Genomic DNA, 25087 nt, shown 5'->3' on the forward strand with positions numbered 1-25087 from the left:
GCCTCGATTGACAGATTATAAAACAAAATTGAAAAGAGAAGTTCAATCACGTTTATACCAAGTATTAAATTTTGTTCAGAATCAAGAAGCCAATTTGAATCCATTAAGATTTTTATTGGAAAATGCTGAAGAAAAACTTTCTCAAATAAATGAGAAGATACAAAATTCAATTACATATTTAAGATCGTTTGAAATTCCAAATGAATTGTTAGATACGTATATGTTAGAAATTAATGAATTTTGTTATAATTCTCCAGATTATATTTTAGAACATTTCGAAGAATTTTTAGAGGATTTCAAAGAAAAGAATAATTTAATAGACTAAAAAAATTATTATTTTTATTTATTGTGAATTTTAAATTGTCACTTTTTAAGTGTTACTCCCTATTGAAAGTGTCACTTTTTGGGTGTCACTTTTTTGGAAATTCTTATATACTCGGATGAACACTCGTAGAGTCGATTATTATATTTAATGTAGAAAGTAGTAAACTCTTGAAGTTTGTATGTATGATGTAAGTACTCTTCAATAGTAATTAGTCTATTACATAAGAGAGCTTTGTAAAATGTTATCTTGTTAATTGATGAACGAATAGTGTTGTTGACTAGTGGAACATTTGTGAGAACAATGGCTAACGGTGTGCGCCTTTGAATCTGTGCTAGAGCTGTTTCAAGCCAAGCTGAATCAACTAAGGTGTACAAATTCATTTTAAACAAATTTGAAATGAAATAATTTGTGAGAATTTGAGAATAATTTAATTATTTCAGAAGTCTATATTGAAAAAATATTCTTAACAAAATTAATTTAAATGGTTCAGAAAATAAAAAATTAAAATTAATGGAAAAAACATGATTAGGAATAATTAACAATAATAAATATCATGGTTTTGGATTATTTAAACAGCTATAAAAGAACGAATTTTACAAATTACGATAAAAAAATTATTGAAAAATAATGAAGAGGATAAGGATTTGAATCGAAAATTAAAAGGATGATTATGTGTCAAATTAAATTAAAATAAAAATTTTAGAAGATTTAGACAAGAAATAGTGCAAAGAATTAGAATTAACATAAAAATCGAAAATTTAATAAAGGAGAGATAAAATTATTGTAGTATTCAATTGAAAAATTTTATAAAATAAGGAATATTGGTAAACAAATAAGTTTCATCTAAAAAAAGGAAAATAAAAATATAAAAATTGAAATAAAAACAGAAATATAAAATATTTTTAAAATGCAAAAAAGTTTCATACTAATCGTTTTATAATATTTATCATTGAAAGATTATTGAAAGATATTTTGAAAGAAATCGAAAGAGTTAAGAAATATTGAGAAGAAGGACAATTGAATGAATTTTTGGCCGATTGTGCTATGCAAAGTTGATGATAATTGCAGGAAATTTTGAGATTTTCGAGGTTTTGGAGGGTGTGAGTACTATTATATGTAATAGTATCTCACACCCTCCAATTCATCCTATGGCGTCGAGAAAATTTTGGTGAAATGTCGTCGCATTTCACCAAAATTTCTCGGCGCCATATAGAGAACTAGAGTCTGCGAGGTACTGATTCTATCTATGTACCTCGCAGACCCTAGTTCTCAGCCAAAATGGCTAAAAATTGCTCGCAATTGTTTGCCATGTAAACTGTCACTTTTTGAGGAGATTTGACATTCTGTCAAATCTCCTTTTTTCGTATATAAGAACTTAACAACTTCAAGTTGACCTGTAAATGATGCATAAATCAGTGCTTTACCTCCTATTTTATTTTTCGCTTCTTTATCAGTACCAACAGAAATAAGATATTTCACTAGTTCAAGATGGCCATTTCTTGAAGCACAAATGAGTGGTGTATATCCTTTTTCTTTTCTTATTTCTAACTTGCAGCCGCATTCAATAAGATTTTTAACAAGTCTGGTATTTCCTTTGAATGATGCAATATGTAGTATATTATCATCATTAATAATTTTCTCAGAGAGTCCTTCTTCGCATGCTTTTGAAATCATCTTTTGATTACTATTTTCTGAAAGCTCATTAAAGAATATTTGAACATGCTTTTCATTTCGTTTGATTTTTTGAACACTTCAATCTTAGAAAGTTTTTGAATTGTTATATGTTCTTCTCTACTGTTTTCAAGAAGATTTTGGATTCGATTTTCAAGACTGACAAGTATATATGTTCATCAAATATTCTTAAATCCAACATTTTCTACCAGATTTAAGTATCGAAATTGCATCTTTGAAAATTGTTGATAGGAACGCTTGCATCATGAGTATATTTGTATAATTTGCTTGCTTCAAATGTAGTTGATGATTGTTCAAGAATTCGAATGAAGTTATTTGAGGTCAAATTTGTAAGTTTTAAGATAATCTTGATGTTTTCTGGCTCGAAAACATGAAAGAGCTTCCCATATTCAAGATAGTCTTCAATATGAGCTGCCAATTGTATCAAATCTTTATTCTATCCTTATGAATAACTCAATTACAAGTTAAAGATATTGATTACAAAAGATCAGCTTGTAATAACGTTTTGCATGCGCAATAGTATCATGTCCTTCTAATTTATTGGAAATTCGAATTAAATCGAGATTAATCATAAAAAAGTCTATCGTTTGTTTAATAAGAGGGGTAGAACGTATGCTTGGATGTATCCTCTCGTTTAGAGAAATGAATATATAAATACAACTTATGAAAAGAATCTTTAATTAAATATGAAATTAATTAAATATGAAATTTGCGATCATGATTCATCCATTTAACTTTTTGAAGTCAAGTAGTAGTTTTCCAGTTGTATGTGCATGTTGTGTACTTATTCTAAAAAAAATAATGGAAACATTCAGAAGCAAGTTTAGAGTCAAACTTCAAGTATCAGAAGAAAAATTAGGAAAGCTTTGATGTGAAAATGTTACACAAAAAAACAAATTTATTTAAACTCAAGATCTTCATTAATAATTTTCAATGGTTGAAAATCTGGCTGACATGGTATTTTGTTATGAGTACCATCACTGTAGCGGAAGTAGATACCTGGTTCGCCAAATTTGTGAGCAAAAACATTGTAATCTTTCATACGGAAATGTTTTGCAAATGTTATGATATAATTAATCACTTCATCACCTGCATTATGATGTTTTACGTATCTATATATGATACCTCCAAACAGATATCCATATATAATGGTAAATGAACGAGGAATAAGACCATTGCGCCTGTCTACATCATGAATGAATCGCCTGATAATGCAATGTCCAATAAATGTAAGGTCTTCATCATTTAGTTTAACAAATTTGTTAAAATATAGAAAATCGTCAAGCGAAAACGAGTCAATGTCTTTAATTTCAAATGTACGTCCTAGTGCGTTCTGGGTCCTTCCCATGTTGGACATTGAGTTCTGAGATATTGTATTAGCTTAAATTTTGGATCAAACTTGAAAAAATACCAATAGCGATGGCCGTCGAAAAATTTCAGAGATATCGCCCATCTTGGAAGCTTATCAAGATACATATAATGTATTACGTAACTGATGAATGTCAAAAACAAGTTATAAATCGATGTACAAACGTCGATAAGCTTCATGATTTTATAAATGTCAAAACCGAAACAAAAAATTTAAACTAAATTTTGCATGTTTATGAATTTTTCTTCAAACACAAGAATTTTTGTTTACAAAATCTTTTCACAAAAAATTGAATCGAATATGAGAAGAAGAGGGCAACGATAGAAAAATTTTGGAAAAAAAGTTCGAGGATCTTAAACGTATCATATTCCCTGAATGGTTTGGTATCTTCCGCCATGTGTTGTGCCAAACATATTGACACTTTCCAATGATTAATTTATGGTATGAGTCACAGAGTTAGATTATAAAAAGAAAGTACATAATTTCAATTAGAAATCAAATATGTCGGAAATCAAAAGTTCATGGGCAGAAACCTTTTTCTCGTCATAAAAGAGATAGATCACTAAAGATTTGGATACCTTAAAATTTGATATTTGGTGCTCGAAAACCGTCTTATGGGACTTCTTCAAAATGAACCAATCTATCACTAATGGCCAAATTAGATGTTGTGGATGGTGTATTCTTTAATTCTAACTTAGGAAGAAGAGAATCAATACGAATGTTGGCAACAACATGTAAAAAATGTATTAAATATCTATAAATCAATAAAGTATACATGTATTGAATGTGATAACGATCACTTGTGGCAATAATTAAATATAATCATGGTTTATTCCATATCAACAAATTTTTCAGTTAAATTTGTTGATAATATCAAGGGGACATATTAAATTCAAGATTAGAATGTCTATCTGGTGATTTTCATGATGGTATTATAATTAAATTAGGTTAAAATCAGATTTTGACGAGTGACATATATGGACACTTGATTTATAGAAACAAAAGAATATCAGTTGCATGTGATTGGCATCCAATTCAGATAGTTATTGGTCATAAATTAGGGCACTTATATATATCAGGAATTACTAAAAAAGAAATATAACAATAACCGAAATTGATTTTAATAATCATGAATTTCCAACTAATTCATAGTTGTATACTACAGGATATTCGACTCTCATTGTTACAGAAAACGAAATCTCTAAGGCTTATGACCTTTCCTCGTTGAATGAGATAAATTATTAAAAATATCTTAAAAAGATTTCAACAATATTTGACAAAAACGGCATTCCAGAGATCGATGAATCCTTTGCTATGACACAATTCCAGTTATACCGTCTACTTTCCATGTTTTCAGCGAAACCAGTTAAATTTGATTACCAAGACAGCCAGCACCTCTTCAAGAACTATGTCACACCATTATACAACATCAAAGACTTATCAAACAATTCATTTGTTGATCTTTTGTGCATTGATGATGTTTTATCAGCTGCATCATCCAGTTTGACACTTTCATGCTCTGTTTGTCTTAAATCAAGGCGTTCTAAAGAGTTCAAATACTCTGTTTTCATTCCACACCGCGAAAAAGACTCTCCATTTGTTTCATGGCTTCGTCGATCATGTTTTGATCGCCAAAGTCCTAAAACTAAATTTGAAATGAAATCCAGCTTCCCCGAGATCCACCAGACAATTGAGAACTGTGGCCAGAACTGCCCAGATGACAAAATCATCGAATTATTCGAAAAGATGTCTAAACATGTTAAAAACACAATTTCAACTATCAAACAACGACCAATTGGTAATCAGCGGTCAATTATTCCAGTTGTTATTTCTCTTCATGATGAGTTCATCAAGATCTTGAAAGTTTTCCGTCAGCGATTGATTCAAATGGAGAATATCTCATCTAACGACTTCGTTACAATCAAAGATGTCACAGAATACAACGCACGAATCGGAAACAACCAACGCGTTTTCAAAGTTCCTGAACCAGATATCGAAGTTGTCGACAAAATCACATTCACTAAATGCATTGAAGAGATGACAGAAACATGTCATGAAAATCTTACATCAGTATTGACTCTGTCACCATTTGATCTTTACAAGAACATCCAATAACAATCTAAGAATTCTATGAAGACAAAGACAACAGATGACAAAATTCAAATGGATTGTGATGATTTCACTGATCCGAAATGTCACTTCACTTTTCAATCTACAAACGATCATAAGATCACAGACATCACAAATGAATATCGTATCAGTGAAATTGATAACGGTTTGTTTATTTCTAACAATTTTGTCACTTTTACGACTAAATGCAAAATTGTTGGAGTTTTCAAGATTGCCTGTGAATTACTTGTTTGTCTTAAAACGGACGATGTTTTAAGAGTTTATTTGTGTCCTTTATCAGATACATTTGTCGAAGAAAATGTTTTGATCAAGGAAATCCAACATGGTCAACTTTGTCACTTTTTTGAGAATCAACTTTTAATTTATAGAGATAAAAAAGTCACAATTCTCAAAATTGACGATAACCCTTGATGTTAATAACACTAAAATTATCGACAACATTCCAATTGAAGTCAAATTCATTGGTTCTACTAATGACACATTCTATTTATGTTCTGATAATTCATTTGTTACTATTTATGACTCAGAAATTTCAGCTGTTAAAGAAATCGAAGGAAAAATCATCAATGTCACATCATCTTCATCTAATTGCTTTGCCATCAGAGATAACCAGACCGCTTTTTCATTGTTAGATGATGATTTCATCAGCGGTGTCCGTTCAAAAGCAGTTTTTACATCAATCAACTTAAGTGGCATTTTGTCATTTGACGATAATGACAAACCGTTTTTCACACAAACAACAGAAAACGTCACCAAAATTAAATTTGTCAAAAAATGAGAGAAAACCATTCCTAAAGAAACATGTCTTTTCAAGATCAATAAAACCGATAAAATTACACCACAAATGGTCTCACATCTTTTGTCTTCTTTTGTTCCTTCATTGGTTATGACATTAGATAACAATCGTTTTGCTACATTTGCCACAAATTCACTTAAAATTAAGAGTCTTTGTGTCAAAAGGAACAATTTCGAAGGTCAAGTTAAAAACTACTTCAACAAGTGTCTTAAAACAGTTAGTTTGCATTCAACAGAAGAAACAGTTTTAAGTGTTGACAGATTTTGTTCATTAGTTTGTTTTATTGGTGTTAATTCAGCATTTTCTGCAGTTGATTCTATTTTAGGCCATCGATTTTCTCATTCAAGTTTTGATGGCGTTTTTGTGTCAACAAAATTCACAAATGATCGAATTTTTATTCCATTAGTATTTGAGAACAAGAAGATTCAAAAGAAAGATATTCAGAATGAGATTGATTTTTTAGTTTCTAAGCAGGTTCCCGTTGTTTTAGTTTGTGGTTGCATCAATGACTGTTTCGAATACGAAGGAATTGATAAACTTAACATTCTTTCATTCATTTGCCCAGTCAAAGAATCAAAGAAGATTTTGAGAGAATTTGTTTGTAAAGAAATCAATTGTTTTGAAGAATGTGATGAACAAATCAGTGAAGTTCTTGAAACCGTTGAAAATGTCAAAGGAACAGATGCTATTAAATCAGCGAAAGAAGTTTTGTCTTTGATTGGAACTAAAAAAGCTTTCAACAACTCAGAAATTTCTTCTATTTTGAAATTTATCAACTAATAAACATTTTTAACTTTTTATTGTAAATTTCTCTTGAAAACAGTGAATTTGACAAATTTTGGTCTGAAAGTTTGCATGGAACTATTAATACCATTATATATATATATATAAAATATATTTATTTTGTCCTCGATTGATCATTAAGCAGAAGATTCCAAAAAAAAAGATGATGTATGTGTGATCTTCAAAATCAATGTTATATTTAGCATATAAATTTACAATGCTTTTATCAATAAGTTAAAATTTTGTAAATTTTTTTGTCCTTAAATCTTATTCACGAAATAATATCAAATGAACATTTCAATAAAAAGTGAGAGAATTTTTTTTTGTGAAATTCCTATTTCGTTGATGATGTTGATTTCTATTTTAGTATCAAATTTCTATCATAAACAAAGACGTAAGAAAAAGGCATACCTGAGTAATTCATTATGATTATGTTTTTAGTACTTTTTTACAAAGATATTGACAAAAGTTGTTATTCAAGTGACGGAAAAATCCTTACAAAAGTTAACGATACATCACCTAATCTCAGAATATCATCCGCATGTGAGATCATCCAAGATAAATGCTTTTACCAACTCAAAACTTTAACTTCCTTTTCATTTCAAGAAAATCCTAACTTAACAACAATTGGATTTCAAAGTTTTGAAAGCTGTTCAAAACTTGCCACTATAAATCTCTTATTCTGCACTAAACTTACACAAATATCTAATTATGCATTTAATGGCTGCTTTCTAGTCACCCAGATACTTTTACCAGAAGGACTCCTTGAAATAAGAGACTATGCATTTTTTTGTAATGTTCAACTGACCAGTATTATCATTCCAGCTTCTGTTAAAATAATAGGTAAATGTGCATTTAATTGGTGTTATGATCTACAAAAAGTTACTTTTAAGGAAGGATCAAATTTAACTTCATTAGAATGGAATGCATTTACTGATACTGCAATTATTTCGTTTCAAATTCCAGAAAAAGTTTCTAAAGTTGATGGAATAGCATTTTCAGATAAAAAAATAATAAAATTTACAGTTCATCCTAATAATAACTACTTAATAGTTAAAGACTATGCCATTTATTCAAAAAATGAAAGTATTTTGTTTTTTATTTGTAACAAACCAGGATATGAAATTCCAAATTCAGTAACAACTATTGGAGCGCATTGCTTTTATGAATCATCTATCAAAACAATTACAATCCCAGCAAATGTGAAAAGGATTGAAAATGCTGCTTTCTATGATTGCACTAGTTTGATAAATGTTACTTTTTTAGGTCCATTAGATTACATTGGCGATGATGTATTTGGTTCATCTTATAACCTTAAACTAATTATATTCCCTAATTCACCAATGAGTGTTACAGGTTCTAATTTTGTTTCAACACCTATGTACTCGGTCAAATTGTTATTCACTTACAAAACTCTTTTTAATTCTGATTCATTTGTAATCCTATTCTCCCGTGATTCAATTCAAAGGAATACAAAAGTTTCAATTTCATATCTTAATGAACCAGATCTTATTATTACACCAAGTTGTTTGATTATGGATTCTTGGCAAACCATGATTTATGAATATTGGGCATATAATTCATATCGTATTACAATTCCTAAATCTGTTACAAAAATCAAAGTAAAAGCATTTGAAAATTCTACAATTACAAATATTTATTTCACAGAAGATTCTCAAATCGCTTATATAGAAAATGATGCATTTAGAAATTGTTCAAAAATAAGATCATTTAATTATTCGTTTCCACATTTACGAACTTTAGGAATGTCATCATTTAAAGATTGCATTAATTTAGAATCTGTTACATTTTCATCACCAAATTTGAATGTTATGAGTAACGCATTTGAGAATTGCATTAGATTAAAGAAAGTTATTAATATTACAAATATTCCAGATAATTGTTTTTGTGGATGTACTAATTTAGAAGAAGTTATAATTCGAGAAGGATCAAAATCGATTGGAATTAAATCATTTGAGAGTTGTTCTTCATTAAAAAGTATTAATATTCCACGATCTATTCAATATATTTTAGACTATTCATTTCTTTATTGTGAGAAACTAAAATCAATTATATTCAATGAAACAAATTTACTTGATACTTTTTCAATTAATTCTATTTCAGAATGCAAATCTCTTACAAATATCAGTAATTTTTCATCAGATAAATACAGATGTATTGATAATACTTTATACTACAAAAACAATACTAAATGGGAACTTATTTTTCATTTGAGTGAATCAAAAGACAAAGAACTCAACATTAACTGCAGTGTTATCTGTAGTTATTCATTCAATTCGAGTAACAACATTGAGAAAATCAATATTGAATCAGATAGTGTTTCTGTTATTGAAGATCATTCATTCAACAAATGTCTTAATCTCAAATACATCAATTTCCCACTTTCAGTTTCAGATGTTGAGATTGATGCATTCCATGAGTGCAAATCCATTCGATGTCCTCTTATTATTGAGAACACATCCACTGAATATATTCAAATGATTGTTTCTTCAGGAATTCCTAAAACTCTTATGGTATCATGTCACATTCATCATGTTTCCAAAAATCTTTTAAGTCTCAAATCTTTACGTTATCCTTCTACACATCTTTTCTGGGAATATCTTACTAAATAAAACTATTTTTATTTTATTCAAATGAACAACATCTTGTTTTCTAACATAATCCTCTGGATATCCATATTTTGAAGTCGTGAGAAAAGAAATCACAAAAAGTTTGAGACACGAATCTTATATAGTGAGAACTTGAAAAAGCTATTGATTTCATTCCATTTTTAAGCTGCGACTGATATGATCTCGGATAATTATCTTCCCAGATGTCTAACATTTTTTTAACTATGAGATCTAAAGGTATTAATGGTATTTTCTCACAGTTTAGGAATTGTAAATTATCCACATGAGAGATGCTATGTTTAAACTTTTTTATGTTAATTATGCATTCTTAATGTTTTTATGTCTAATTTTCAATGAAATTTGTGAAAAATATTGAATTGAATTCGGGTAGCTGTAACTGTATCCTTAATTAGAATGTCCTGTAAGATTTTTCCCCATGAAAAACTATATTTTATATCAGAGAAAATATGAAGTTTGAGAATAGCAATATTTATATGTTTATTATATATATCTAACAATAAAAGTAAATAACATTCATTGAACTAAACAATTGCGTTATAAACTTGTTTGTTTAGCTCTTTAATTCTTGCTAATTCAGTCTCTAAATCAGTTTTTTCTTGTCGAAGTTTATCCAAATCAAATTCTGAAATCTCTGGAGTTAATAATTGATTATTCGCTGAATCTGCTTTTTCTAGAGATCTCTCTGCCTTGTATATGTTTTGTAGAACTGTAGATACTTGTTTTGTGCAGTTTTTGATAAGTTTTTTCTTGATTTCATTCATATGTTTAATATTATTTTCTAAATGACTAATTTCTTGTTGTGCATACTTCTTTTCTCTATCGATAAGTTTTTCTATTGACTTTTTATGTTCTTCCATGCATTTATCTCGCTTGTTTATTTCGTTTTTAAGGCGATTCATTGTAATTTCGTGTTGTCGTTGTGAATTTAGGCTATTTTGTTCTAAACCACGTAGCACTTCATTTCTATTATCTCTCGTACGTGCAATTGCATCTTGAAGGTTTTCGATTTCGACTAATAAAAAATCATGTTGATTTTTGTAATTTTTATCGTTAGTTTTGATTGTATTCGACTGTCTGAGTGTTGTCATATGCGTTTTATGCATTTCTTGTTGTTGGCCTATTAATGAATTTAGTTTATTGAATTCTTCAACTTCTTTTTCTAAATAAACATATGGTATGTCTTGAACAGATCGAAGTTCTGCTTCCATCGCTTCTATTTCTTGAGAGTGATCTCTCTGCATTTGCTCTATTTCGGCATTTTGATTTTCAATTTGTTGCGAAAGCTGATCTTGAAGTTGATATCTTGTTTCTTCGACTTCATTCTTAAGATCTGTTATTTTGGCGATATGATCAATGTGAATTTCGTTAATATGAGTTTTTAATGAAGAATAAATTTTCATTAATTCATCAATTTGTGTTTTGGTATCTTCTATTTCTTCATCCATATCAAATACTTCTTCATCAGCATGATAAAGATCTTCTAATAAAGAGTCACTCTCTTCTTCCAGAAATTCTTCAGTCATTGTTACAAAATGAAATTCAATACTATAAAATTTGTGAAAGTTATCTTGACTTGGCACCCTGCATATGTGTACTCAGATTGGAAAAAGCTTTCACTTTTGTTCCGCGATGTTACATTGCGAATAAAGTTTCCGGTCTGAGTGCACATTTGCTTCAGGGCTCCTGAATCTGCATCAGCAGAGGCCATTTCCACTCTGGCCTCTGCTGATCAGAAGATCAGCGGAGTCCTTCTCTGATGCAGAGACGTTTCTTTTTCAATCACTTCCACTGATCGAAGATTAATCAGTAGAAGTGGTTGGAAAAGATGCCTCTGTATAATTACTTGTAGAGGGTCTGGAAAAACCCCTTGGCACTGGAAAAAACAGTTGGCACGCAGTTTTATGGGAAATTAATAATATAAATATGATGTATATATAATATATATGTAGAATATATCAAGAGATTATTTGAAAGCTTTTCGCTTACGTTTAAAAATAGATTTTTTTGTTGTAAAAAATCTGACAAAAAATTTTCGTATTTCCAGCTGAGTATCATTTTTATGGAATCTAAAATTAAATATATAATATGAATACCATAACTATATGAATACATAACTTTTTTGCCCTAATTCTGGCTCTTTTGTGCTTACCAACTGCTTTTTCTTGCCGCCAACCGTTTTTTCTGGACACTCTAAGTGTTTACTCTAAACAATTAGATTGAAATTTACAATTTTTAGAAAAGTTTACGTAAACAAATCATATGACTATTTTGTTACCGGGTGATACCCTTCCTTTAAACTCAAAGCGTGATGATTGCTCCAAATTTACCACTCTTTGGGGAAAAATGGATAACGACGAATTTATTCCCATTCGCGGAGCAATTATTCCAAAGATTGACGATATTGTTATTGCTCGTGTTATCAGAGCTAAAAGAAAAGAATTACACTTAGTTTTACTCTCATGTAACGACGAGCCTTTACAATCTCCATTATTGGCTGAGCTAAGATCAGTTGATATTCAAGAGCATGATGTAGATAACGTTATCGCATCTGATTTTGCTAAGCCTGGAGATTTGGTTAAAGCCCAAGTTGTTGCTCTTGGTAGATCAGGCTTCTTAGCTCAACTTTCTACAGCAAAAGATGGACTCGGAGTTGTTAAAATTGAGGAAGTTCAGGAATAAGTACAAAATTATCTAGAAGACTTCACCTCTCCTTTTCGAGAATTATACTTCTCGATATTAATTATTAATTTTCTTATACCTTGTTTTTTTAAAGAAATAGATGAATAAACTTGTTTCATATTTAAAATCTTTTTCTATTTATGACAATAACTATAAATATAAATATTTTATGCTCTAATCAATGAGTTTTAAAGTTGAGGGCTTTGTATTTGCAAGAATAACATATTTTCTTGAAATCATTAAATTAGAGTATGCTATGAATGGTTTTGATGGATATGTATTTAAAATTTGGTAAAAAAATTTGAAAATGCAGGAATAAGATGAAATAAACGATATGATTTAAGGTGTAATAGATAATATGCATTTTTATGCTGTCAATGTCTCGTATAATGAGACAATCCTCCGCATTCATAACTTGAAGACTATGTCATTCAGGTGCAAGATATTCTAAAATAAAAAGGAAATATGTTGACAATTTTTTTAAACACGTAATATTTAATATAAATAAAATCAGAATTTAAACTAAATCTGCGAGCATATTTATAGCAAGAACAGCTAGATCATCATTTCCTGTCAATGCTGCATTCTTAAGAATCTTTGCAAACTGATCTAAGACATCTAATCTATCGCATTCGAGGCTGGAAAGAGGAGAAACAATGTAATTTAAAATTGTCAAATCCTCTATATTTAATTTATTATTACTGTTAAAAGTATTTATAGCAATCTGAGCTATCTGAACATATTTCTGTCCAACGAGAGCTGCAGTATCCTTGTATATCTTCTTAACATCAATATCATTTCCATAGCATATCTTAAACAACTTCAAATCTTTCGTTTGCAACAAAATTTTTGTCATTTCAAAGAAAATATCAGGGAAACAAACAGGAATCTGCATCTCACTCAATTTAATGAACTTCTGCAAGAAAACTAAGAAATCTTCTTTCTCATATATCTTTGAATCCGAAAAAACAATCAGTTTCCTAACAATTTCTAAGATATTATTCTTTTCTTGTTTGAACAAATCGTTGTCCAAATTATTATAAATTAAAATGAATCCTTTCGAAAGAAAATCAGAATTCTTCTTATCAATAATTGTTGAACAAATAACAAAACTGTTGTAAAATGATTTAATTACATTTTGTGTCACGTTTTTGAACGTATCGTTTGTCACTTTTGAACACAAAACTTTCAACAAATTGCAATGATTTGTTTTTGTCAATCTTTTGTCGGAAAGAACAATAGAAACATTTTCCAAGAGTTTGTTATCATTAAATATAGCGAAAGACCAAACAACGAAACAAGTATTCATAAAGAAAAGTGTTGCAGACTTTGAGTATTTCGCAATACTTTGTAAAAGTTTTAATTGGTCATTTGAATTTTGTAAATTTTTGTAACAATTTTTGGTAAATAATCCGACGGTTTGAAGATAACCGCTTTCACCAGTTTTCATGGTCATCTCTGTCTTCAACAAAATGTTTGAGATGCTGTTAATTACTTGTGTCTGTTCTAAAACAGTTTCAAAGTTCTCATCATTTGAAAACAAATTTGACAAAGTCAAAATCAAAAGAAAAACTTCGTAACATCTGTAATCAACAGTTATTTGTCTGGAATTCAAAGCGAAGAAGAAGAATTTCGACAGCCTGAAGACAAAATTCATGTTTAATGTCTCAGTTTCAATCAAATTTGTCGAAATATCGAAAAATGTTGTTGGAAAACTCCTGATTTTCGTGAGTAAGTCGTACATTGCTTCAGTTGGTTTGTGTTGGCCATTAAACAACAACAAGTTCATCAACAATTTCGGATAACTGTCAAATAAATTCAAAATAATTTGTTCATTGTATTTTTCAATGACAGAATTCGAATTCGATGTCAAAGAAAGGTATTTCATTAACAAATTGCCTTGGTTAACTAATAAATATTTCCCGGAATGCTTCGCCAAACTGAAATAAAACAATGATAATTCATAAAACGGTTTGTCACAAATTTTGAGAAGATTCTCAGAAATTTCGAACAATTCTTCAAAATTAAAAGCCAATCTTACAATGAGTTCGTTAAAGAATGGCAGGGATTTCTCGTATGCGTCGTTTGTATCCATGTTATCAGGCAAATACGATGTAACATTTGTTATTTGTCTGACGTTTTCTTGTGCGAATTTAGAAATGATTTTCGAACTTTGAAGAAGGTTTCCAATGAAAATATAAAGGTACTTGCGAATGGAAGCGTTGTCAATCTCTAAATACCGCTTGAATGACATAAAAATGTTATCGTTGTGGCACTTTTCCGATAAAATTTTTGTCAAATTTTCGACAAAAATTTTATTTGTTATTTGGTAATAATTTTTCTCAAGAAATTCCTTTTCGAAATCGGATTTTTCTATGAGAGGTGTTTGTGGATTTATTAGAACTGTTATCCATGACTTGCAAACCTTCTCTGCTCCCTTTTGAGACAAATCATTATTCGATTTCAAGAGAGAAATCATTGTTTGTTCAAATGAAACGGAGTCAACTTTTTCGCACATGTCACACAACTTATCTATCAATGTTGTGTTGTCGATCCTCTTTGAAAATCTGTCAAAAATTATTTTGGTAATTTTTAACAAAAGTGACACGTCCAATGGATTTTGGAAATTCTCATTAAAAAGCATTAAGAGAATATTCAGGAGAGAATCAGTAACGGCAATGAAGCTGCAAATCGACTTAAAAGTGTATAAAGCGACTCGTAAGATCTCTTTGTCAACAATTTTCGCGGTAAATATGCCTCCAAGGAGTCCAGACTGCTTTACTACGTTCTTTTCGATATACTGGAGAACGGCATCACCGAAATTAGTACTGGCGGCCGTAAAATATGCAGCTAATAACTTCATATCGTCTTTTGTGAACGCAACGCCTTGAAGAAACGCGGTATCTTCATCGGCAAGGGCTATCATTGTAACTGCCATGCTCTTTTCAGCCTTCCTGATGCGGGATAACGAACGATCGTGTACAATATTTTTCCAATCTTTACGGCTACTGAAGAAATCCTTGACATACGTGGGATACGTCTGTTTCTCGTTCTTAGGAATGATAAAATCGCCTTTAATACCCTTCCTGCAGTGGTCAAAGTAGTTAAATAAAATTGTAATTTCATTTTCTTCAATTCCATGCATGAAATAAGCGGAAATCAATGAGGCAACGCAATCAATGATTTCATCTATTTGAATTATTGGAAATGTTTCGTATTTTTGTAAAATTCTGATTATTTGGAAAATTTTATCGCGATCTGTGTTGTTTTGAAGGTATCTGACCATGTTTACCATGAATAGGACCTTGTCGTTGGCCAAAACCTTCTCAATTATGTCGAAATCTTGTGAATTAAGTAATGAAAATAAATAAATTGTCTGATTTTTGTTGAATTTGTCACTCATTACGTAGTTCTTGAAGTACTTGTATTGTATGTCTCTCATAGAGTTCGGAACATCAGAAATTAGTATGGAAAACGTTTCTTGAGTTGGAAAATTCGATGCGATGTATAATAAAGGGACTGTATACTCTAATTTGTTGGCAAATGCTTTAAATATTGTATTTATTTGTGTTTCGGATAGTTTTTGGCAGAATTTTGCGAAAATTTCGACTTGAGAATTATTTTCTTGTAAAAATACGAAAAGATGTCTAAAAACGAGGCTGATTAATAAGTCTTTGTTATCACAGTTATCGAAATATAATATTGCTAATGAAATTAATTTCGAAATTACAGTTAATGGAATTTTAAGCGTAACTTTTTGTAAAATGAATTCAAAATGTATCTTCATGATCTGAGAAATTTCTTGTATATTGAAATATCTGTATGATGCGAGCAAAACGTCTATTTTTGACTCTAATGAGCCATTTAACGCGAGAGTCATATCAACAGATGAAAAAATAACAAGTTTATCGTATCCGGAGCTTATTTTAGCCCTCAATAATACGCAAAGTGTCTCATTCCAAGTGCTTAAAGCAGTTGTTGAAGTTGCTTTGTTTAATAAAGCCAAAAACTCTTTAACATACTGTGTAGCGTCTTCCTGGAAGAACAATGCGCAATGTGCCATCGGAAACATCTCTGATAACCAATCCAATTGGCTTAATTGATTCATTATCACTTGTTGATTCTTTGCTTTGAGAACTGCCAGTATTATAGAAAGGAACTTCGAATAATTATCATACGAAATAGGAATAGGGTTTTGCTTTACGATGTTTAAATAAATTGCAAAAATCATTTGAGCGAGTTGAGGTGTCATTTTGTCTTTAATGCATATGGTATATTGTGAGAGAAAGTTTAATCCTTGTGGAATTTGGGATGCATCAGCGGATATATCTTTCCATTGGTTAGATAAATATCCTATAATCAGAGAATGATTGCCAGAGTTGGCTAATCTTTCAAGAATTAATTGCTTTGACTCTGGCTTGGCTTTCCAGTATAAATCGAATAATGTTTTAATTGCAGCTTGTGCAGCAACTTGTGACATTGAATTTTTCGATTTTTTTTATGTAATTTTGTCAAAATAAGATAGGATGAAGTGATAACAAAAGAAGATTTTGGATGATAGCATGAGATCTTCATCATTCATTGAAGTAAATTATCCTACTCGGAGAATCCCAGTTGCAAGGAATCTTCTTTGGAAAATTCATCTCTGAAGACTTAAGCTATAAGTTGAGGAATGATCACACCATCCTGAAAAATGAATATGCCATCTGCCATTAAACTGGAATGAATAATAATATCAAGAAATATCTTTTTTTCAACATTTATAAGCTTTTATACTGGAGGATTTCTTTTGCTAAGATGCATGAACTTATTATGGTTAGGCAAATGAAAGATAAAAGAATAAATTAAATAGTAGTAGGATAGGAAGGGTTGTGTGACTTTTTTTGTTACATCTATATATAGACGATGCATTAAAATATATTTATATACTAAACGCATTTTAAAAAATTAACATTAATTTTAAAATAATTTATTTTTTATCTTTTATAAAAGAAGTTATATATAGATGATGTCAGATATTCCGCGATTAATTAAACATTGTTTAAATCCTGAATGGGTTAAACTTCAATTTAAAAATGAAGATTGTGAATTATTAAATGAATATGAAAGCCAAAATAAGCTAATGAGGTATAAATATAATGATAAAGAATTAGGGCTGTACAAGATTTAAAAAAACATTGCCGGGTTACCGTAGAGGCCTAAAAAAATCGCGCCTCGGCGGCAAGCCGCCTCGGCATTAAGAATGCGCATCTAAATTTTTATATGTCCTTCTTTCTTTTATTTTTCCCTTCCCTTCCTTTTCTTTTTCTTTTTTTCCCTCCTCTTGCTCTCATTTACCTTTTTTCCTTTTCTCATCATTTTTCAAAATTTAAAATTTTTATCAAAAATCTTGCCTATAAAAGCAGACTATGGAACCTTTTAATGCCTCTTAATCAATATTATACAGCATAAAGCATATTAAATGAAAGTAATTACGTATAAATTTATTTTATTATCTTATTTATTAATTCTTTAGCATGTATTGTTTAATATTAACTTTTCTGTACATTAAATATGATATCTCCAAAGTATGAATGCCTTGTAACGAAACGAAAACTTAATTTTATGTTGAATATTTGTCACAAACATTAGATTATTAAAATATATGTTGGATATCCCTTAGTATGAGACTTCATGACTCTTGTTGTCTAACGTGAGCTTTGGATTGCAAGCTTGCTACAGCACATAAGTATTCTGTGGTTAAAAAAACCACATGAGCTTTAAAAACTATAAAACCAAAAATAATTGTTATAATTTAAATGAAGAAGTAATTTAAAACGATTTTATTTATGATCAAATTTTATATATTTTTTTGGATCAAATCCATTTTAATAGAATTTATATACTATTCATCTATTAGTAAACACTACCGTATATTATTTTTTAAGCTATCTTATTTTTTGAACTTTTATTCAAATCTTTGGTCGCAAGAAGAATTGCATGATAAATAAAAACATTTAATCAAAGTCAATTTTATTTTTCATATTCAAATGGACTGAGTGTTAACATTTAACATTTTTTGCTAATTGTCGTCAAAAATTAGGCGTAAAGCAAAAATTGATATTTCATATGGTTTTATGATAGATAAGCATTATATTCCCACTCATTATATTCGTAAATTTTGAGGTTTATCCTTCGCTTTTAAGATCATTGAATTTGATTTTTATATAAAATAGTTATATATTAGAAAATAATATGAGTTTATATGATATATTTTTTCAGAAGATTTCATTCTATATGCTATGAAAAGTAACTCTCAAAACTAACTTTTTCCTAATTATAATTAAATCTAGAATATTGTATTATGCTTAGTATTATTTCATTTTTCTCATTCAATTTAGAATTTACAAATGTCAAAAAATTGAGAGCTGTCAACTTTTGATGAATTTCTGTTTATTACAGCATTGTTATTAATAATGAAAAATAAAGCTTATTTCAATGAAAATTGTTCTGCAAATTTATTTCACTTTTGACCTCACTTTTTCCGTAATTCAATTTTTTTACTTTTAATATTTTAGATCTTCATAATATCATTTGAAAAATTAACCATATAAAAAAATCAAGTTATCAATTCACTTTTTCCGTAATTCAAAAATCAAAAAAATAAATAATATATCTTTTTATCAAATATTATTATTATATTCTATGAAAAATGAGGTCCGGAAATTTTGCGGATTCCCGTAACTCAATTTTACGGAAAAAGTGCAGTAAACTATTCAAAATACGGAAAAATTGGTGTAAACTAATGATTTTACGGTAAAATCACGGAAAGTCCCGGAAGAATATATGTGCCTATATGAAAATTATACAAAAATGAATCAAACGCATTTTAAAAGATTGTTCTTGTATTATAAATGCTATTCGCAGATTTATTAGTTGAAGAAAATTACCAAATTTTTGCCGATTTACAAAAAATGATTTACAAAGCATATTTTTATAAGGCTTTAAAAATCTTTAAAATGTGACCGGTGACGGAAATCCATGGTAACCAACCGCGGTTCCCGTTTGGAATGCCATATAAAGAATATTTAATTTCATGGAATCAATGGAGTCATAATCAAAGACCTCATGAATGGAAAATAAACTTTAAAAATTATGTCTTACATTTTTGAATAATTTATTTTTAATTCGTATGAAATGAGCGTCAAAACTAACGACGTTAAAAAATTAGGATTCACAAACGAGGAAATAAAGGATATATTAGATGAGATGTGTTATGAAGTTAGTAAATATTATTTAAGAAATTGTCAAAAATTTGCCGAGTTATTAAATGATTTAGATTATGATGGAAAAATGAATAAAGATGATGTTATAAATTTCTTATATCCCACATCTGAAGAAGAAAAATCTAAAGAACCTGATGTTTTCCCTGAATATTATGAAGAACGGATTAAAGATGATGAATACAATGAAATTGAAAGACTGAAAAAAATAAGAGATGAAATAGATGAAAAAATTAAGGAATTAAGAGAAGTTGAAAAATATAATGAAAATGAAGTAGAGGGTTTGATGAATATCCCAGCTTCAGAATCAGAAGTTCAGAAATCTCATGAAGAAAGATATAAAAATTATGTCTCAGAATCAACACAAAATTTATTAGATGGCAAAATAGATGAAACACTTTCAGAAGAAGGTACTAAATTTATTCGTAAACATAAGTTACAATTTATTGATAATGAAGAATACCCTTGTATCTTATTTTCACCCCCTCTCGATTCTGAGAAATTCAAAAAAGCTCTTAAAAACGTGACATATGCAACTAATACGATTAAGAAAGAAGATCATGATATTTACACAAATTATTATTTAAATAAATGCACAGGTGTTGATAAAGTTTTTGATTTATTAGATAAAATATCAAAAGAAACCATTGGAACATATAAAATTTTGTGTGATTGTGGTTTCATTATTGAAGATACCAATAATGTTTCATATGAAAGAACAGCACCGAAGGAAGACGAAGTGGAAAGGTCTATACCATTCGTTATTAAGAACATAAAAGATATGAAAACTTATAAACATTATATTTATTCATTTATTTCAGAAAAAATGGAAGCAACCCATAAAACATCTTCTCATCATTTTATAGCTATTCATACATTCCTTTTCAAAGTTGTGAAATTAAATAAGACAGGAATTAGATTTAATGTATCAGGGTACGCATTCTTGAGTAAATTAAAATGTATTCGTCACGTCGCAGATGATAAAAATTTATGTGTTCTTAATTCATTTTATGGACTTTAAAAAATAAACTTTATTTTTTAATTTTTTATTCTTACATAAATGAACAAAAACGGAACAGCTAAAATGAATGATAATCAAATTAGAGCAGAAGGTAGAAGGTTATTTAAACGCTTCTATAACATTCCTGATGGTGTTAATCCTAAAACTCGTAGAAGCTATTTAAATGAAGCAATAGATGCATATGAATGGTTTGACATTTCATCAGAAAGTGAGAGATTAGCGAGAATGTTAAATGTTAATATTGATTTCTATTATTGTGATCCTCAACCAGAAGACGTGGACATAAATAAGGTAGACTTTCCATTAGTGGATTCAATAATGATAGATCCAGAATTTGAAACAATAAATATTTTATTAACACAGAGTCCATGTGGAAAACTTCACGCTGACAGAATAACAGACGTTGAAGCACTCACCGGCTATAGAGTTTGCCCATATTGTAAAGAAGAAGTTTATTCTATCCGTGATGATCCAGAAAGGAAAAACCAAAGAAGATTTTTAAAGCATTGTGAGAAATGTAAAGAAAATAATGGGAGATTAATTCAAGACGTTCAGTTGCAAAAGACACAGCAACCATATGCACCACATATTACGAAACAGAAGATATATCAGTGGTTATTAGCTCACAATTTGCAGAAATATTATAAACCGACAAGATATTATATTACTTTTGACTTCGAAACATTAGAGACTAAAGAAGAATTACAACTTTCTGAGTGTGCAACTTTGAACGCTTACTTAAAACCATTCATGGTATCATCAACGGTTAAATTAAATGATAAAACGTATACGAGGAATTTTTGCTTAACTTCGAGTGATTCTTTTATTTCTGATTGGATTGAGTTTTTATTTTCAACCTGTTCATTAGTTGCTAAATCAAATATTGAACAATATGAAGAATTATTGAAGTCGCAAACGGACCAAACGGCGGGGACTTTGTCTCATACATTAAATGAAAACAGAAGGAAGCATTTAAAGAACTTCTAGATGAGGAATTCAATAAAGTGAATATCATAGGTTTTAATTCGGGAAAGTTTGATTTAAATTTAATTCTTCGTGATTTAAACACTGCAAAATGGAAAATAAAATCAATGCTGGGTTCATCTTCACAATTTAAGCAAATCATTGTAAAGAAAACAAACGTTCCATATGAATTGAGATTTATTGACATCAGAAATTATATAGCGGGTGGAACATTAGACCAATTCACTCAAGATTTCGGAAACAATAAATCACGTGTTAAATCCTTTTCCCTTATCAATTCATCACATGGGAAAATTACGAAGAAGAATTATATAAAGAGGAACCATTCACGAAAGATTCATTTTATTCAGCATTAACTCAAGAAACTATATCAGATAGTGATTATCAAATATATCTCAATGATGCTAAAAACTTTACGAATAGATTAGAATATTTATTCATTATTGCAATAAAGATGTTGAAATTATGATTGACCCAATCGATAAAATTATTGAAGAAACATTTGTTTATAAAATTGATATGCTTCATAATCTTTCTTTATCATCGAATGCTTCAATGATTCGTTACGCTTTAGCATATAAAGACTTTAATCCTAATGAAAAATATCCTGAGGAAGAGATAGAATCAAGTTTTGAATTAACGAAAAAGTATTGGAAATATAAAATTGAATCATATAAGAAACAAGATGAAAAAGCAGAAAGGGATACTAAAAATAATGTTTCAATGGATGATTTTCAATACTATCACGATTTAATCCTTTCATCTAAATGCAAAATGTGTGGTAAAGCGTTTACATATGCAAATAAACCAACATTGGATAGAATCGATAATGAAAAACCACATACCAAAGAAAATTGTCAGTTAATGTGTTGTTATTGCAATGTCGTAAAATCGAATAAAGATGAAGATGTTCAACGTTTAAGAATCAATTTAAGAAATTATGCATTAAAAAATAATTTACCAATGACTTTAGATTCAGTTGAAGCTTATCACATTCTCCGTAATGGAATTACTGGTGGTTTATCAAATGTTCAACATCGTGTTAATCTTAAAGGAATCACGCACATTAATAAACTTTCATATAGTCCAGAAACTAAAACTGTATCAAATGAGGACACTTCCAACATTATGACTCATTTCGTCGGTGTTGACTTTAATTCATTATATCCTTCATCATTTTCATCTAATCCTCATGATTTCATTCAATATACTGACCATAAAATGTATATGCCGGGAAGATTGAATGGTGTTATCATTTGTGATACAGCAACAAAGAAAGCAAAAGCACTGGGAATAATTAAGAAGAAAAATACTTTATTTGTGGCTGAAGTAAAGGGTCACATTGATGAAAAATTCATTAATGATTACATAAACTTTTTACCAATAATAAGAAACTTAGATATTATCACAGATGAAAAAACAATTGGCAGTTTTATGTATGATTACATGAAATCAAACAATCTACCAGTTGACCAGAAACAGAGGAAATTAACTCAGTTAGCATCAACACACAACCAATATCAACCATTTTCTTCTTATTATCTATGGTATCTAATAGACAGATTTCATTTTATCATCGATGATATTCAATCAATTTTAACATTTACTAAAAACACTTGTTTTAATGAATTTGCGAACAAATTTATGAACGAAAGACAAAAGGCTGAATTAGAAGAAAATAAAGGAAAAAGTTTATTTTGTAAGATTTCGCTTAATGGATCATATGGTTACGATGCAATGAATACACAAAATTACGCAAAGACTAAAATAATGAATGCACAGAAGGCACGCGTTGCATGTATGTCAAATAAGTTTAAAAACATAAGAGAAATAGGTGAAGATACATATCAAGTGATGCTTAAAGATAGATTTTATAGATGTGATACATGTTTACAAGAGGCATTCTTCACTTTAGATAACGCAAAATACTGGTATTTAGTTTTCATTTATGATTTTATGTATAAATGCATGGATGTTAATCGTTTTCATTTCATTGAAGGTGATATTGATTCATCTTATTGGGCAATCGCTGGCGACCCAAGTCTTCCTAACACTCAAGCATTTCAAGCAATTGTTACCGATAAACAATTTTATGATAAAAACATTTTCAAATTCGCACCTTTTGATTTCTTCTGTTTTGATGAGAAATTTAAACCTAAATTAAAGAATAAAGCTGAAGAAAAAGCACATGAGAAGAAGTTATTGGGTTTAGCAATTGAGAAACAAGGTGATAACATGGTTGCTTTATGTCCTAAGTGTTATACATCATTCAACGGTTCAATTGATGGAAGTGATTTTAAAAAGATTGCACAAAAAATGAAGGGTGTTAGTTTACGACAAAATAAGCAATTAACACCTAAAAAATATTTGGATATAATAAATGATAAAGTGATATTTGATGGTCAGAATATTAATTTACAACTTAAAAACGGGTCAATGACTCGCTTAACAATCGGTAAGACTGCATTAACAGGAGCACACACTAAGGCCGTATATTGTGAAAATGGATGTTGTATGCCATTTATTTAATACAATTTAAAATTTCATTTTTAATAAAATGCCACAGAAGAGACAAAAGGAACCGTTAATGATGGTTTTGATACTATGATTCAAAGAGGTGGGCACCCTTAAAACATTGATTTTATTTTTATATAAATGGATAACGTAGATTTAAAAATTTTAATTGATGATTTAGTACTTAATCAAAATTTTCTTAGTTATTACGATTTAAAATCATATCTCCAAAAATATGATAACACTATAACGGGTGATGATATGGAATATTATTATCCATATTATAAAAATGAAATTTTGAAATATCATGATAGAATAATTTCTGAAATTAAAGACAAAATTAAAAATAATGAATATACAAAGGGAAAAACTAAATCACAACTTAAACAGTTGAAAGATTTCAAAAATAAAGTATTAACAGAAGAAGATATTGATGAATTATATAAATTATATAATCATGAGCCGCAAAAAACAAAGGAACAAAAACAAAAGGTGCAAAACACCCAGGTTCTTCAGACCATAAATGAAGCACAAGCTTTAATTTATGATTCATTAGTTAAACCATATTCAGCCCGACTTTTAAATGAAGATCAACTTTTGGAATTCATCCTTCAACATAAACTCGAAGCGGGAAAGTATATCAAACCTTTATATACAGCATATTTAAAACAAATGAATAGAATACATCCAGAATTAATGAAAGGAGGAATGAATTCCAAAATCAAAGCAGATAAAATTAAACCACTTGCAACACCAAAACCTCCAACGACAGTACCGCCTCCTCCTTCAGTTAATCCTTCATCATTCACTTTATTATATCCATTTCAAACATTAAAGAAGCAAAAAGATTTTAAAAAGGATTTCAAGATATTAAATAAACC

At 29.3% G+C, this 25087-nt stretch overlaps 10 protein-coding genes across 10 annotated transcripts, besides 5 other annotated features; 6 read left to right on the plus strand and 4 right to left on the minus strand.

Moving 5' to 3' along the window:
* Positions 1 to 438: part of a mobile genetic element that runs on past the window's edge.
* Positions 439 to 1594: 1156 nt separating this feature from the next.
* On the minus strand, positions 1595 to 1999 carry TVAGG3_1008610 (protein ubiquitination; the record flags this gene model as incomplete). The annotated part of the gene is made up of 1 exon (XM_001302311.1): positions 1595 to 1999. The coding sequence occupies one exon, from the start codon at positions 1997 to 1999 to the stop codon at positions 1595 to 1597; it is 405 nt and encodes a 134-aa protein (XP_001302312.1).
* Positions 2000 to 2915: 916 nt separating this feature from the next.
* On the minus strand, positions 2916 to 3374 carry TVAGG3_1008620 (uncharacterized protein; the record flags this gene model as incomplete). The annotated part of the gene is made up of 1 exon (XM_001302312.1): positions 2916 to 3374. One exon carries the CDS (start codon positions 3372 to 3374, stop codon positions 2916 to 2918), a length of 459 nt encoding a protein of 152 aa, XP_001302313.1.
* An 897-nt stretch (positions 3375 to 4271) lies between these two features.
* On the plus strand, positions 4272 to 5916 carry TVAGG3_1008630 (uncharacterized protein; the record flags this gene model as incomplete). The annotated part of the gene is made up of 1 exon (XM_001302313.1): positions 4701 to 5501. One exon carries the CDS (start codon positions 4701 to 4703, stop codon positions 5499 to 5501), a length of 801 nt encoding a protein of 266 aa, XP_001302314.1.
* Positions 5917 to 6360: 444 nt separating this feature from the next.
* Positions 6361 to 7092, plus strand: TVAGG3_1008640 (uncharacterized protein; the record flags this gene model as incomplete). Its single annotated transcript, XM_001302314.1, has 1 exon — positions 6361 to 7092. The coding sequence occupies one exon, from the start codon at positions 6361 to 6363 to the stop codon at positions 7090 to 7092; it is 732 nt and encodes a 243-aa protein (XP_001302315.1).
* Positions 7093 to 7419: 327 nt separating this feature from the next.
* On the plus strand, positions 7420 to 10098 carry TVAGG3_1008650 (uncharacterized protein; the record flags this gene model as incomplete). The annotated part of the gene is made up of 1 exon (XM_001302315.2): positions 7521 to 9728. One exon carries the CDS (start codon positions 7521 to 7523, stop codon positions 9726 to 9728), a length of 2208 nt encoding a protein of 735 aa, XP_001302316.1.
* A 99-nt stretch (positions 10099 to 10197) lies between these two features.
* On the minus strand, positions 10198 to 11282 carry TVAGG3_1008660 (uncharacterized protein; the record flags this gene model as incomplete). The annotated part of the gene is made up of 1 exon (XM_001302316.2): positions 10268 to 11269. The coding sequence occupies one exon, from the start codon at positions 11267 to 11269 to the stop codon at positions 10268 to 10270; it is 1002 nt and encodes a 333-aa protein (XP_001302317.1).
* A 135-nt stretch (positions 11283 to 11417) lies between these two features.
* Positions 11418 to 11499: a mobile genetic element.
* Positions 11500 to 11995: 496 nt separating this feature from the next.
* On the plus strand, positions 11996 to 12508 carry TVAGG3_1008680 (exosomal core protein CSL4 family; the record flags this gene model as incomplete). The annotated part of the gene is made up of 1 exon (XM_001302317.1): positions 12006 to 12425. One exon carries the CDS (start codon positions 12006 to 12008, stop codon positions 12423 to 12425), a length of 420 nt encoding a protein of 139 aa, XP_001302318.1.
* Positions 12509 to 12720: 212 nt separating this feature from the next.
* Positions 12721 to 16923, minus strand: TVAGG3_1008690 (uncharacterized protein; the record flags this gene model as incomplete). Its single annotated transcript, XM_001302318.1, has 1 exon — positions 12943 to 16905. The coding sequence occupies one exon, from the start codon at positions 16903 to 16905 to the stop codon at positions 12943 to 12945; it is 3963 nt and encodes a 1320-aa protein (XP_001302319.1).
* A 652-nt stretch (positions 16924 to 17575) lies between these two features.
* Positions 17576 to 17767: a mobile genetic element.
* A 1058-nt stretch (positions 17768 to 18825) lies between these two features.
* Positions 18826 to 18863: a mobile genetic element.
* Positions 18864 to 19537: 674 nt separating this feature from the next.
* Positions 19538 to 25087: part of a mobile genetic element that runs on past the window's edge.
* Positions 19602 to 20708, plus strand: TVAGG3_1008730 (uncharacterized protein; the record flags this gene model as incomplete). Its single annotated transcript, XM_051254493.1, has 1 exon — positions 19602 to 20708. The coding sequence occupies one exon, from the start codon at positions 19602 to 19604 to the stop codon at positions 20706 to 20708; it is 1107 nt and encodes a 368-aa protein (XP_051080067.1).
* TVAGG3_1008740 (DNA/RNA polymerases family) lies at positions 22821 to 23974 on the plus strand (the record flags this gene model as incomplete). Its single annotated transcript, XM_051254494.1, has 1 exon — positions 22821 to 23974. A coding segment is annotated over one exon (1154 nt), but the record flags the coding sequence as incomplete, so codon positions are not given.

The sequence above is a fragment of the Trichomonas vaginalis genome, chromosome I (assembly GCF_026262505.1).
Source record: "Trichomonas vaginalis G3 chromosome I, whole genome shotgun sequence".
NCBI lineage: Eukaryota > Parabasalia > Trichomonadida > Trichomonadidae > Trichomonas > Trichomonas vaginalis.